The following is a 12,637-nucleotide window of genomic DNA, read 5'->3' as shown; positions in this document are numbered from 1 at the left end:
TAGAGGAAGTTTGAAATTGTTACAATAGCAGCTGGGCCAGGGGAATTTTCCACTTCAAAACAAATTCTGATCGTGAGACTGACCTTGGGCTCTATCTAGAGTGTTATGTAGAGTGTTATGGCAGATGGAAAGGAGAAGATAGATTTGTTACAGGAAAAAACAACGAGGTCTGGCAGACTATTTCGCACAGACAGTGGGCTGCAACGAAGAGCATCGACATCTGGCCCTTCTGGATTACCAACAGTAGCCTCATCGGCACAACCTAAACCCAAAGGAATGGCAGCTGAAGATGCTTTGGCTCAGGCATTAGGTAAAATTAACGAATCTTTGGAAAGAATAAGTAAACAAGTAGCCGAAGCATCGGGCAAAATTGACCAAAACACTACAGTATTAATAATCTGGGACAGAAGGTAAATACCAACACAGAAACTATTCAGAAATTAGTACAGGAATCTACCTCGACACGAAAGACAGCTGAAGAGGCAAAGGAAATAGCAACTGCTGTAGAAGAGAAGATACCACCGATACACAAACAACTTGAAGACCACAGGTCAATATTGTCTATGACTGAGTTGAAGGAGAAGCAAATGAATACTTGGGGGGGAATTGACATGAAGGATCTTGGTGAGGTATCCAACTATCTTTCTCTGCAGGTGGAGAGGGACCAAGCAGGTAATTTTCTGGTACACCAAACACAGAAAATTGCTGATGTATTAACCAGGTTGAATTTGGTTGATGCAAACCCAGCAGACACGCCAATGGTGACAGGTTACCAGGGAGATGGTACTGCTAAAGCGTTTTCTGACACTACGCTGTACAGATGCATTCTAGGCAAGTTGAATTTCATTGCTAGATGCTCAAGACCTGACATAGCTGTAAGCTGCAACCTGCTTAGCAGACATGCCAACAATCCTACTGTTCAGGATTGGAAAGCTCTGAAGCGCATAGCCCGCTATTTGAAAGGGACTTTGCAGTACAGGCTGAGGTTTACCAGTCAGAAGGCTGGAGGTCTTGAAATCTTTGCAGATGCTAGTTTTGGAAGTGACACCACGGATGGTACAAGCACTTCTGGAGTATGCTACATGTACAACCACTGCCTGTTTGACTGGCTGTGGAGGAAGCAGACGACAGTAAGCCTAAGTTCCTGTGAAGCAGAACTCAATGCTCTGTCATTTTCACTCATGGATTGTGAATGGTTGATGCAACTGTTTAAGGACATCAGAGTTTCTGTGAAATGCCCTATACAAGTGTATCAAGACAATAGATCCTGTTTGGCTTTGCTGAACTCAGAGAGTTGCAAGCAAAGAAACAAGTACTTGCAGATTAAGCTACATTGTGCAAGAGAGTGTATTCAGAAAGGACTCATTCAGGTGTCCTACATGCCAGGAAATTAAATTCCTGCTGATCTGTTGTCTAAGGTTGTTAACAGAGAACAACTTAAGGTTTATGTACAGAGGTTGCAGTTGGGTTGAACCACAGGTACTACAGGTTACACGGTAAGGGGGAGGATGTTAGGATATTTCCGTTCCACCTTAAAAAGGGGACAGGCTGTTGTGAGTCACAGCCTACGTATTTCCTGCTCACAGGAAGTTTCTGTTTTGTCTATTGCTTTCGTTTTTCTCTCTGTGCCTGAGACATCGAAGCAGGCAGTCATGTTTTTTTCTTTGTTCTGACCAGAGCTGAATAAAGTTCTAAATAATGCTCTCCTGAGTGCGCCTTTCGTTGTGCGAAATCTGCTGATAGAGTGTGCACGAGCTCTGGAATGTGGCAAGCTATTTCTGAGGCTTCGTGTCGCTAATTGACTGATACTGTATCTACGGGAGATTGATGGATCGTCCGGAGGCGACGTGGAACCATGATGGCCTTTGTCTCCCTGGCACTATCCCAACACTCCTCCACCCACGCTCCTTTTCTATTTCCCAATAGCCCACCTTTGGCACCACTCTGCGCAGCTCTGCATTCCTCCAGCCGAGATTGCAAGTCTGAAGCCCTCATTTCAAGTCCGGCATTCCGTTTTCTCAGGTCAGCAATTTCCTTCTCCATAGCGTCTGTTTTAATCCCCTTTTCCACTAGCTATCAGCGAGGAGATGACTCATGCTGTGAGGGATGAGGGTGCTGATAAGCTAGTAAAGCAACTTTCCGGGCTTCGCGCCATCTCTTCACAAGATTTATTGTTCAGCTTCAAAGCCGTTTACGAGAGATCAAACACATACATCCATATTCAGCTATCCAGATGAGTCATCTGACTTTCGTCTGTGACGCTGCCAACAAGCCCATTCCCGGAAATGATGCTTCCTTTTCGTTTTGCCCTGTGAATGGCTGGGTCCTGCTTTAGGCTCCCCCCTGCCAGTTTCCCCTTCTGACGAGGAAGAGACGCTGCTGAATGCCGGCTTGGGCTCTCTATATTTGTCTCCCTCCCTCATGGTTTCCCCTGCAGCCTCCAATTCCCTGACACTGCCCTTCCCCTTGTGCCATCTTGCCATGTGCCAGCTCCCTTCCCTGTGCTTCGCCCTTTCCACCTTTTCCTCTTGACTCCTGACACGGTTGAACACTTGGTTTTCCACATGGTTCCAGGGCATTAGCAGGTTAAGGGTGCTTTGGGAGGGACCCTGTTAGAGGACAGTCATTCCCCTGCCCATCCTACCACCACTGCTGCTCTCAGTCCCTGTGCAGTAGTCCACTCTCCCCCCCTTCTGCTGCAGCTGAGCATGTGATACTCTTGGTGAGTACAAGGCATAAGGATTCCTAGCCTGTCCTGGGATTGCAGGACCTCTTTCTCTGTTTCCAACGGCCAAATCCCGGCAATTCCAGGCGGATGGCAACCCTACCCACTTGTGCCAGATTGCCTGGCATATATTACAAGTATCTAGTCACATAGATTATCCAGAATCCCGGTGCTAGCCGACCTGACTAGAAGAGACCATGACCAGAAGGAGGAGGAGTACCAGGAAGAATGGACAAAATTCAAAGCTTATTTAGCTAAATATGTCAAGATAACCTAATTGGAAAAGCTTGCAAATATGAGATAATCTTAGGATTTAATTATGTAAGGATAGGAATTAAGATGTTTAAAGCTAGATTAGAAAGAATGAAAGATGTTAAGTGATCAAGTTAATTTTTTTTTGGAGAAGATTGATTTTGGAAAACTGTTAAAATGAAATATAATGAAATTCAACCAGGGGGGTTTGAGGAAGTCACTTAACAATGTTATCAAGATTGGTTTAATTACAATTAGGATGTATGTTTGTTTGTTTGTCTTAATTTAAAAAAAAAAAAATAATTTATTTTTTTTAAAAAAAAACCATAGGTTATCCAGAATCCCAAGCAGCGACATTGTGAAATTTTAATAGGTATAAAAGGTAGGGGGAAAGGAGGCACAATGTCAAGCAGGCAATAGAATAAACCCGAGCACTGTGGGTCTAAAACCGGCCCCTGAATTTCTTCCTCCCCACTCTGCCCTTGTAACAGTAACATTTTTTTGTTTGCTGGATGGATGTGTGCATTGAGACCTCAGTCACTGAGGAAGGATGCTGGCCCAGTGGTAGAAGTATGTGCTTGGCATGCAGGCGATCCAAAAATCAATTCAAGAGCAAAATTCCAGTTCTCATGTTTTCTGTCGAAATGGCTAATTTAAAGGGGAATAGCATGGTGCCTTCCACAGAGTCAGACCATTGATCCGCCTAACACCTAAAGGGAGGACCAGAGCTCGCTGGTGATGCAGGTCCCAGAACAGTCTCCAGCATCTCCAGGTGAAACTGAAAACATCACCTGCCTGGAACCTTGTAGAGCCACTGCCAATCAGTACAGACAGTGCTGAGTTAGGTAGCTATGATCCATCCACCATCACCCTTTGCCCGAAGCAAAGGCACATTGCTGGTCCAAATCTTTTAAAGAATTTCCCTGCTCACCAAGCCACCTGCCCTCCTTTATGCATTGTCGATGGCTTATCAAAGGGATCCTCACTGAAAGTATCATTAAGGCAGACGGCTTGATGAAATCTTGGTGCCCTTTCTTACAAAATGCTAACAGGGACAATGGCCCCAGTTGCCCTCTGGACTCACAGGGTGCAGCTGATTTTGGAGCCATCAATTGTACACATTTGGAATGGCCCTTGAGAAAGGATAGTCTGCCTATATTCAGCAGCTTACCACCTTGTTGTTTGTTAAAAACTTTAATAAAAAGCATTCTTAAAATAAAACAGGAAAAATGAAATTTTGCTGGCTTCTTGAGAGAAGAATAATGCCTAATTATTTGTATCTGCTTTTAAATGTTGTGTCTCTTCTCTTTGTAATGAGTTTTACTGGGTCTGTGGTCATTTTAAGTTGCTTACCTTCACTAAAATATATAAATATACTCAACTGGAAACTTTTATTATCCAAATTCAAACCCACTTTTCTTTCTTAGAATGTCCTCCATGGAAATTAGATGAGCAAATGGATAGCAAAATTCCTTGAGTGCGGAGGAGGGTTCAATGTTATAATATATTAGATATGGACAGTCCTTCAGTACAGCAAAACTTGACACTTAGAAACCTTTGAGTCCTTTCCAAAAGGACTTCACCCACTATTTAGGGGGGAAGTATGTCAGAACTGACCTTCTGCAGTACTGATTCCACATTCTTGGACTCCTAATCTTACACGTAAATTAGAGCTGGAACCATCTCAGGCCCTATGGCTCTTGAAATGACCATGACCTATTGAGCAAAACCACAGAATCAACCTCTCTGGTGACTAAACCCCACTTGCTTTTACAAAATAAATTAACAACAGAGGAAAATCATGGAAGAAATAAAATGGCTTTTGAAATTAATGAAGGCGATTCCTATTATCCACATGTATTACGGAACATGTTAAAAGCGCCCCTAAGGGGAAATTCTGTAAGCAAAGGTAGCAGGCTTTGAAAAGCTTATGCAGATACACAAGGACACATTGCTAAAAGAAAGAAAGGGATTTGGAGTGACCATGAGTGAAGAGGTAGTACCAGAATGTACAGAATTGTACCTAGAAAAAGGTTACAACTGGATTACCTTTTGGCAAACAAAAACAACAACAACCCCCAAAATAAAACTCAGAAGCAGCAGGACTCCTTAGGAACTCTTAAAAAAACACACATAACTGCATATCCCTACCTAGCCACCAAATGTGAGGGGAAACTTAAACAAGCATCTTACACTGCTTTAAATGATAACCAGATTCTGCAATTTTTTACCACACCAGAAGTAAAAGCACAGGGCATTAATAAGTTTTTGAAAAATCATGCAATTCATTTGTAGGCAAGGGAAAGCTTTCTGAAATGTACAAAATCTTACTAAGACACACAATCTGTTGAAATGACAAAGCAGCGGACGAGATTTGGGGACAGCCTGAGGAAATGTTCCTTTCCATTCACCTTAAGCAAAGATGTGGTGACCTTGTGCATCCATAAATAACTTTCAGAAATGTATTTCATTACTTCCCAAACCTTATCAATGGGCTACCAAATGGCATTTCTTTCTATGTTTGATGAAACTGGGGAAGCAGCTTTAGAAGAAGGGGTAGTTGACATTCACTGGCCTGGAAAACACCTGATGCCAATATGATGGCATATCGGTGTCTGCAAATTGTGGGTGGTGCATTGATGGAGAAACTAAGGCAACAAATGGGGACATGACGCCACCTGTGTTCTAAAGATACATTTCACACAATGTGGGTTTTCTTTATTAAACATGTAAAGATTATGATGGGCTTCTTCAAATGCACATAGCCTCTTACAAGCAGAGGTTTTAGATTAATTTTCTGTAAACATCTGTAATAAATAGTTGGCACTGAAAATACGACCAAACAATGCAATGCTGGACTCATCCCTTCCGTCAACGTGCCTGGAAAGCACGGGTCCAAGTAGTTTCCGCCTTACTCTGCTCCTTTCTCTGTGAAAGCCTGCTCTTTAGCTTTCACATCGGAGCAAGCGTCAATCCACCCCCTCCCAAATAAACATTTTTTTATGAGCCCCCCTACTCTGTGTGTGCTTCTTTGGCTCCTGTCTCAATGTGCAGAAATTGAGCACATGAATTTTTCAGCATCGTGAGTTTCCCCCAAGACAGTGTCGAGATAAGGCGTGTTTGTGTGGCTCCACACTTGCAATTATTGGGGCTTTGGCTAAGAGGAGTGCATGCACTTTCAGCAAGACATAGCTAGCTAGATAGCTAGATAGTTTACATCACTTTGCCTCCATGCCAGGAGAATGCTACAGCTTAAATTTCTGCATGCCATCTGCTGTTATGGAACAAGTCATCCCCATGATCCCTCTAGCCCAGTGTTCTCTAGGTTGGCCCACAGAAGCTCTCAAGGGTTTCAGACAAAACATTCGTTCACTTCAGCATATATTAGTCAAAATAAATGTATGATCTAGAAGGTCACAGGCTCCCCCGTCTTTGGGGTAGAGGTTTGACTGAGGCATCAGATCAAGGTCTGCATTTTAAAATGAGCTTAAAAAATATATTTGCAAATGTTTGTATGTTTTATGCCAGGCATAAAGCATCTGGCTGAGTACTCTGGCAGTTGTTTATCTTCTTGATCAAGGCCCCCCCCCTGATCTATAGCAGTACCTCAGGGTTGTAAAAGGAAATTACAGGCTGGGAGCAAAAGGTCATATTGACCATACAAATTACAGAATACAATCAAGCTGCAAAAACACTAATTAAGAGTTGGTAAATAGTGAAATGTATTGTTTAACAGAAAATACCATGGGCCTCCCATCAGACTCGAGCCACATCTTCCTAAGGTTAAAGGGCAAGAGCTAATGGGAACAGCAGCTGGCTTGAAAGGGGGTTGTAAACCGAAGAGGCTTCTCTCTGAAGCTGTTTTGAAACTGTTTTTACTAAGTTCCTTTTCTTCTAAAAATCTATATATGTTATGTATGAAATATATTGGCTTAAATGTAATTATGCAAAGGATTTAGAAAGTAAGAAATGTTAGATTTTTATGTTAGATTCTTATTTCATTGATGGTGTGTGAGAAGGTGAACCCAAGATCTCTGTTTAAGACAAAATTTAAAACCATGAGCCATCTGTTTTAGCCATCTGTTTTGGAGTGAATAGGGCAATAGGGCAAAGATGATCTGGCAATTAAGGTGCCTTGTCGAGGCAAATGTAAGATATATGGCTACTTGTCTGCCATTTATGGATAGAAGGAAATATAGCTCTTTGTCTCCCATAAAAGGTAATAGGAAATGAGTGTATCTTTTATGATTGGTTCTAGCAAACAGCCAATAGGAATTTCAACCAGGCTGATTGGACAGAGGCAGCCAAAGGAGGAGCAAGGGGGCTGGGCTGAGGAAATATAAGTGCTGGCCATCAGGGCTGGAGTGGGCAGAGCTTTGGTAACCATATACCACTGTGTCTCTCATTTATTTGTCTGACAAATAAATTATTATTTTAATTTCTCTATTGCTGCGTTGAATATTTCATTCCAGCTAAGCGTTAACCACAAGCAGGGTGCTACATGACGTCTGAGACTAGATCTGCAGTACTCATAAACATTTCACTCTGTAGAGATGAGTAGTCGGCACCGTCCGAGTATAGGAGGAGTGGGGTGGGGGGTGGAATACAGGGCTGAGAAATAGAAGAATGCGTTCAATCTCCTACACGAAGCCAGAGCCAATTATGAAGATTTACCAGTTGCTTATAGATCAAATGCATGGATCATGCAGCTGCAAAGAGGTCTACCCAGTCGCTCCGACAGGCAACATGGAATTCTTCTGTGCAATTTACTGTGGTGTTGTTGTTGTTGTTAAAGATGTAAGACAAGCCTATATTGCACTTCATTAAAAATGCCAGGTCACTTCACAACAATATACTGATGGACTCAGTAGAATCAGCAATCAATACTGGGGCACAGGTCTTGGTTGGCACCCTGAAATGCACAGCCCCTGCGCCAGTCCTGAGGAGGCTCAAGGCCAGGGGTCAGCAACCTTTTTCAGCCGTGGGCTGGTCCACCATCCCGCAGAGCATGTGGGGGGCTGGACTATATTTTTTTGGGGGGGGGGATGAACGAATTCCTATGCCCCACAAAGAACCCAGATATGCATTTTAAATAAAAGGACACATTCTACTCATGTGAAAACACCAGGCAGGCCCCACAAAGAACCCAGAGATGCATTTTAAATAAAAGGACACATTCTACTCATGTGAAAACACACTGATTCCTGGACCGTCTGTGGGCCGGATTGAGAAGAAGATTGGGCCGCATCTGGCCCCCGGGGCTTCGGTTGCCTACCCCTGCTCAAGGCAATCACTTTCTGCACTTCACGTTAACTCAGAAGACGGCCCAGTTGTGCTCAGATGCTCAAAATTCCCTTTTCACCTTTGAATCTTTGGAGGGTCTGTTTCAACTGGCATCGGGACAGCTCACCTAGCAGTGCAGCTGCCTTTATTGCAGAGGCAGGAAGTTTCCTTCCTTTCATATTCAGGATTTCTGTACTTACATAAAAATAATAAAATTGTTTATGCTATTTTTTAGAAGTCATGAATGAACTCTCACAACTCGTTGATAAGGTAGCTTGCTTGTGTTTCGAGAAATCGTATAAGAGGAGCATTCATAGGAAGTTGCACTTTACAGAGTCAATCTAGCCTAGCACTGCCTACACTGACTGGCAGCAGCGCTGCAGGGTTTTCAAACAGGGGACAGTCCCAGCCCTGTCTGGTGGAGATCCTGGACTGAACCTGGGATCTCCTGCATGCAAAGCAAGGCCTCCCTAAACTTTGGAGGCGTGAGTTCTCTACTGTATTTCAACAAATGCTTGGGTGGCCTCTCTTGAGAAATGTTGCAAGAAAATGTATGAACTGGTTTGTGATAAAAAGTGATTCGTAAAGCTGCAAACAGCAAGTGTCCCAAAGTTAGGGAGAAAGCATCGCAACTAAAGAGGGGGGAGATTAGTTCAGGGTCAAGCTGGGTGGCTTGTCAAGGAAACAGTGTCCTGCCCATCTTTGTGACATCTCTTGCTGCTTGTAGAAAAGACAGAAGCTACACATCCCCGTCGTGGGTTAGTTGGGAGGAGTTGGCTGAGACAGAACTGGGACGGAGAAGCAAGCAAGCAAGCGAGGGACCAACAGGGGAGATAGGTGTAGACTTTTCTTTTCTTTTCTTTGCTTTAACTTTATCATTTCATTTTCATTTGTATATTTTGTGCACATATTTTCCTGTATATTTTAGACAGAGAGGAGTAGCAATAGGGTTAGAGGCAAGGTTCAGAATTAGTGTTGTGTGAGCATTTTAAAGCAGTTTAGTTTAAACAGGAGGGGATTTCACCTGAAGAGATGGCCAGCATCGTGAATCTGTAAGTAGGATTTCTTCTGCTTCTTTTTTTTAATCTTCTGGGGCGAGGGCTTGGGGTCCCCCACACGGCCAGCATCCCCATGGAATTTAACCCCTTCCTGAACAGCTTAACGTCTCTTCCCACCCACCCTCCCTTTCCCTGCCTTCCCATTCTCCCTCAAATCTCATTGCAGCTCAGCTGGTTAGAGTGAGCTGCAGATAGCACCAAGGTTGCAGGTTCGATTCCCATAAGGTACAGCTGCATATTCCTGCATTGCAGGGGGTTGGACTAGATGATCCCCAGGGTACATTCCATGATCATTATTTGGGGATGCTTTTTATTACATTCATAGCCCACTTTTCATCCAAGCAGTTCAAGGTGGCATTTATGGCTTGCCTTTCCCCCTGTTTTCCCCCTCACAACAAACCTGTTAGGCAGGCTAGGATGAGAGTGACTGGACCCAACATCAAACAGTGCACTTCATGACTGAGTGGGGATTTGCACTCGGATCTCCCAGGTCCTCCTAGTCCAGAATTCTAACCACTATACACCCCTCCTACCCCTTCTCCGTTTCTCAACTCTTCAGCCATCAACTGCAACAGACAGACGTTCTGTCAGTCTTCCTGTCAGTCACTCTGGCTCTAAGAGAGTTTTCATTGCATTCTTTGGCTCATCTATGCCTTGATGCTTTGACAAACTTCCTAGCAGCCCCCTTCGCTCTCCAGGCTGTCCTAAAAGCATTATGCTGAGGGTTCTTTTAAATACTGGAAATGCTTCCCTTATCTTTGCTTTGCTGGGGGTGGGAGGAGTGTTGGAACCAACCCCCCCATACATGAGATGCACCACTGTGTTCCTGTGGAGAGCCGTTTGGGGTCTGTGGGTGCATAAAAAAACAAGAAGAGCCCTATTGTGTGGCGAGCTCCCGCCCCCCAGTGGAAATGACACAATTATTTAAGGTTAATGGGCTAAATATGGCCATAACTTTATTGGTTACAGGTGATGAGTGGTATTGGCTTAGGCATTGGTCCTAACCGACTATCCGGCTTCAGCCCGTCCGCTTGAAGTCTGGGAAGGGTTAACCACCAGTAGGGGGAGTCCTGCTGATGCACATCAACCCGGACCCCCCCCCCGGGGGTCACCGCTCAGGGGTGTGCCTTAGGCCCTCACCTCCATAGGCTTCGGACAGGGCCATGCCCCCGGGAATCCTTTATCGGACTACCCTTCAATATGCGGGGCAGGTGATGGCGCTTCCTCCCCTCTTCCATCTACAGAACAATACCAATACCAATGCCTAACCGCCAATACCCAGAAAGTTGTGACAATTTGCTATGAGGGAGGCAAAAAAGCAAGTGGCTGGTGCCAATTTGCCACAAATTGTGGAGACAAAACAACAAATACCCGAGGAGATGCAACAACACCAAATGCTCCTTTCCTTGTTGATACAATGTCCTGCAGCCAAAGTAGTGTGTGAAATGATACGGCTCTCCCTGCAACTGTTAGGCTACCCGTATTTGTGTTATGGCTATGCTGCAAAGACTCCACACACACACACACCATTTTGGTTGTAGGCTTCTGTCTCCGGTTTTGAAATGTGTTGGGGAGCGGGGTTTACTGGGTTGTTTTTCACCTTTATTATGCATTTTGTGTCTTTATATTGTGATTTTTATGTTGTAACCAGTGCTTTTTTTAAAAAAATAATGTTTGAGGTAATCTCATTTTGACTCAAGAAAATCACCATTTTATAGTTCAAATCGGGGAAAATAAATGCAGTAAAGTAAATGGACAAAAGTGCAAAGATTCACAAAATGTTTTGGGGTGTGCGTACCCCTGCATCCCCCCAGAAAAAAGCACTGGTTGTAACTGAGACCTGTGGGTATAGGGCGGTATAACAACAACAACAACAACAACAACAACAACAACAACAACAACAACAAGGTCTGCCCCTCTCCTTCTCTTCTAGGTTCAGGCGACTGAGGGACATGGCAGCCCGCAAGAAGAAGAGGACCCGCAAAGTCCCCAAAAAGTCCAGGGTTGCTGTGGGCCCGCATGAGCAAATGCTTCCTTTTCATTTTGGAGCGTAAGGAGGGGTGGCCTTAATGCTCTAATACTCAACTGTGGAAAATAAGTAGAAATGAACTAACCTGCCCCCATGTCCTTTCCTTCTTCTCTTGTTGCAGGTGGTTCAGAGACTGGCAGGGTCTTGGCATCGCCTGTGGTTAATATTTGAGAAAACAGCACAGTACATACTAAATCCCTCACCCATCCACCAATGCTGTTTATACCCCCATTTTGGCGGTCTCAGATGCAGAGAAGCCCTCCTGCCATGAACTGACAGCCTGACTCTTGCCATTTCAGCAACTGGAGAAGGGTGAGATGTTCCTCTCCTGCGTCCTGGCCACTTGCTCGGAGGCCTGCGAGAGAGAAAAGCACAGGTTGAGGTACTCCAAAAATATGGCCGTCAAGGCAATTGCGGTGAGTGAGAGGTTGCATGAGGCATCCAGGGGTGAGGTGGGCAGGAGAGTTGGCGATGGGATTTTTGGGATGCTGGGCAGAAGGAAGGCCTGGTGGGGTCTGGCCAAGAGAAGGGTTGTGCAGGCATTTGGCATTAAATTACCAATTCCTGCACTGAGTTTGGGGTTGGAGGAATCCACCTGATGTCCATAGGGAAATGACTCCCCCCCCCCCGCCCTCTGTTCTCTATCAGGATCTCATGGGACGGATTGCATGCTTTACGCAGCCTGAATTGGTCCTTGCTACGGCACTGAAAGCCCTTTACCAACTGAGGTATACCGGGTATTTTGAGCTTGACAAGGAGCTGGCGGGGGGAGGGGAGCAGAATGTGGAAAGGTGCTACCAGACCTTGCCACTTCAGTGAATTAGACTGGAATAATTGCTTACAATATCTTGGGTTTCTTGGGTTCAAAAAGCTTTATTTATGCAGCAACTATTTACAGGAAGAGTGGAGATGTGAGAGAGAAAATAGAAGATATATTGTCTAGAGATGACTGCGAAATGGCTCAGCTTTTAGGGGTGGGATTAACTAAGACCTAGAGGCTTTCAACAAAGTGCCAGGTAGACTGCCACATAAACAGTGCCCTCGTGTGTTTATTTTAATTTTACCTTTATTCATTTTTCTCCTGTAAAATTGATACGCTGCTTGATTGTAAAAAGTGGTTTAAGCTAACACATGCATTCACTAGAAGTTCAAGAGAATGAAATGTATTTGATGCTCCCCCCCACAATATGAGGAAGACTCCAAGGAGACAGTGTCTAAAAACTTTTCCCTCCATCTCTCCAGCCTCATGAAGCCCAAATTACCACTGAAGCTCCACAGCCTGATTGTGCA

At 44.4% G+C, this 12,637-nt stretch overlaps 1 protein-coding gene across 1 annotated transcript in view; it reads left to right on the top strand.

Annotated features, from left to right (window-relative positions):
* Window positions 1-12,166, top strand: part of LOC308467688 (inositol polyphosphate 5-phosphatase OCRL-like) — a gene marked incomplete at both ends in the record, with an annotated part of 85,237 nt that extends 73,071 nt beyond the window's left edge. The window contains 2 exon segments of the mRNA XM_080989405.1: window positions 11,647-11,763; window positions 11,996-12,166. Coding sequence (XP_080845531.1) covers window positions 11,647-11,763; window positions 11,996-12,166 — 288 coding nt within the window.
* Window positions 12,167-12,637: the final 471 nt, after the last annotated feature.

Source organism: Podarcis pityusensis, assembly GCF_964106645.2.
Source record: "Podarcis pityusensis genome assembly, chromosome: W".
NCBI classification, from domain to species: Eukaryota; Metazoa; Chordata; class Lepidosauria; order Squamata; family Lacertidae; genus Podarcis; species Podarcis pityusensis.
This window is presented reverse-complemented; position numbering and strand designations above follow the sequence as displayed.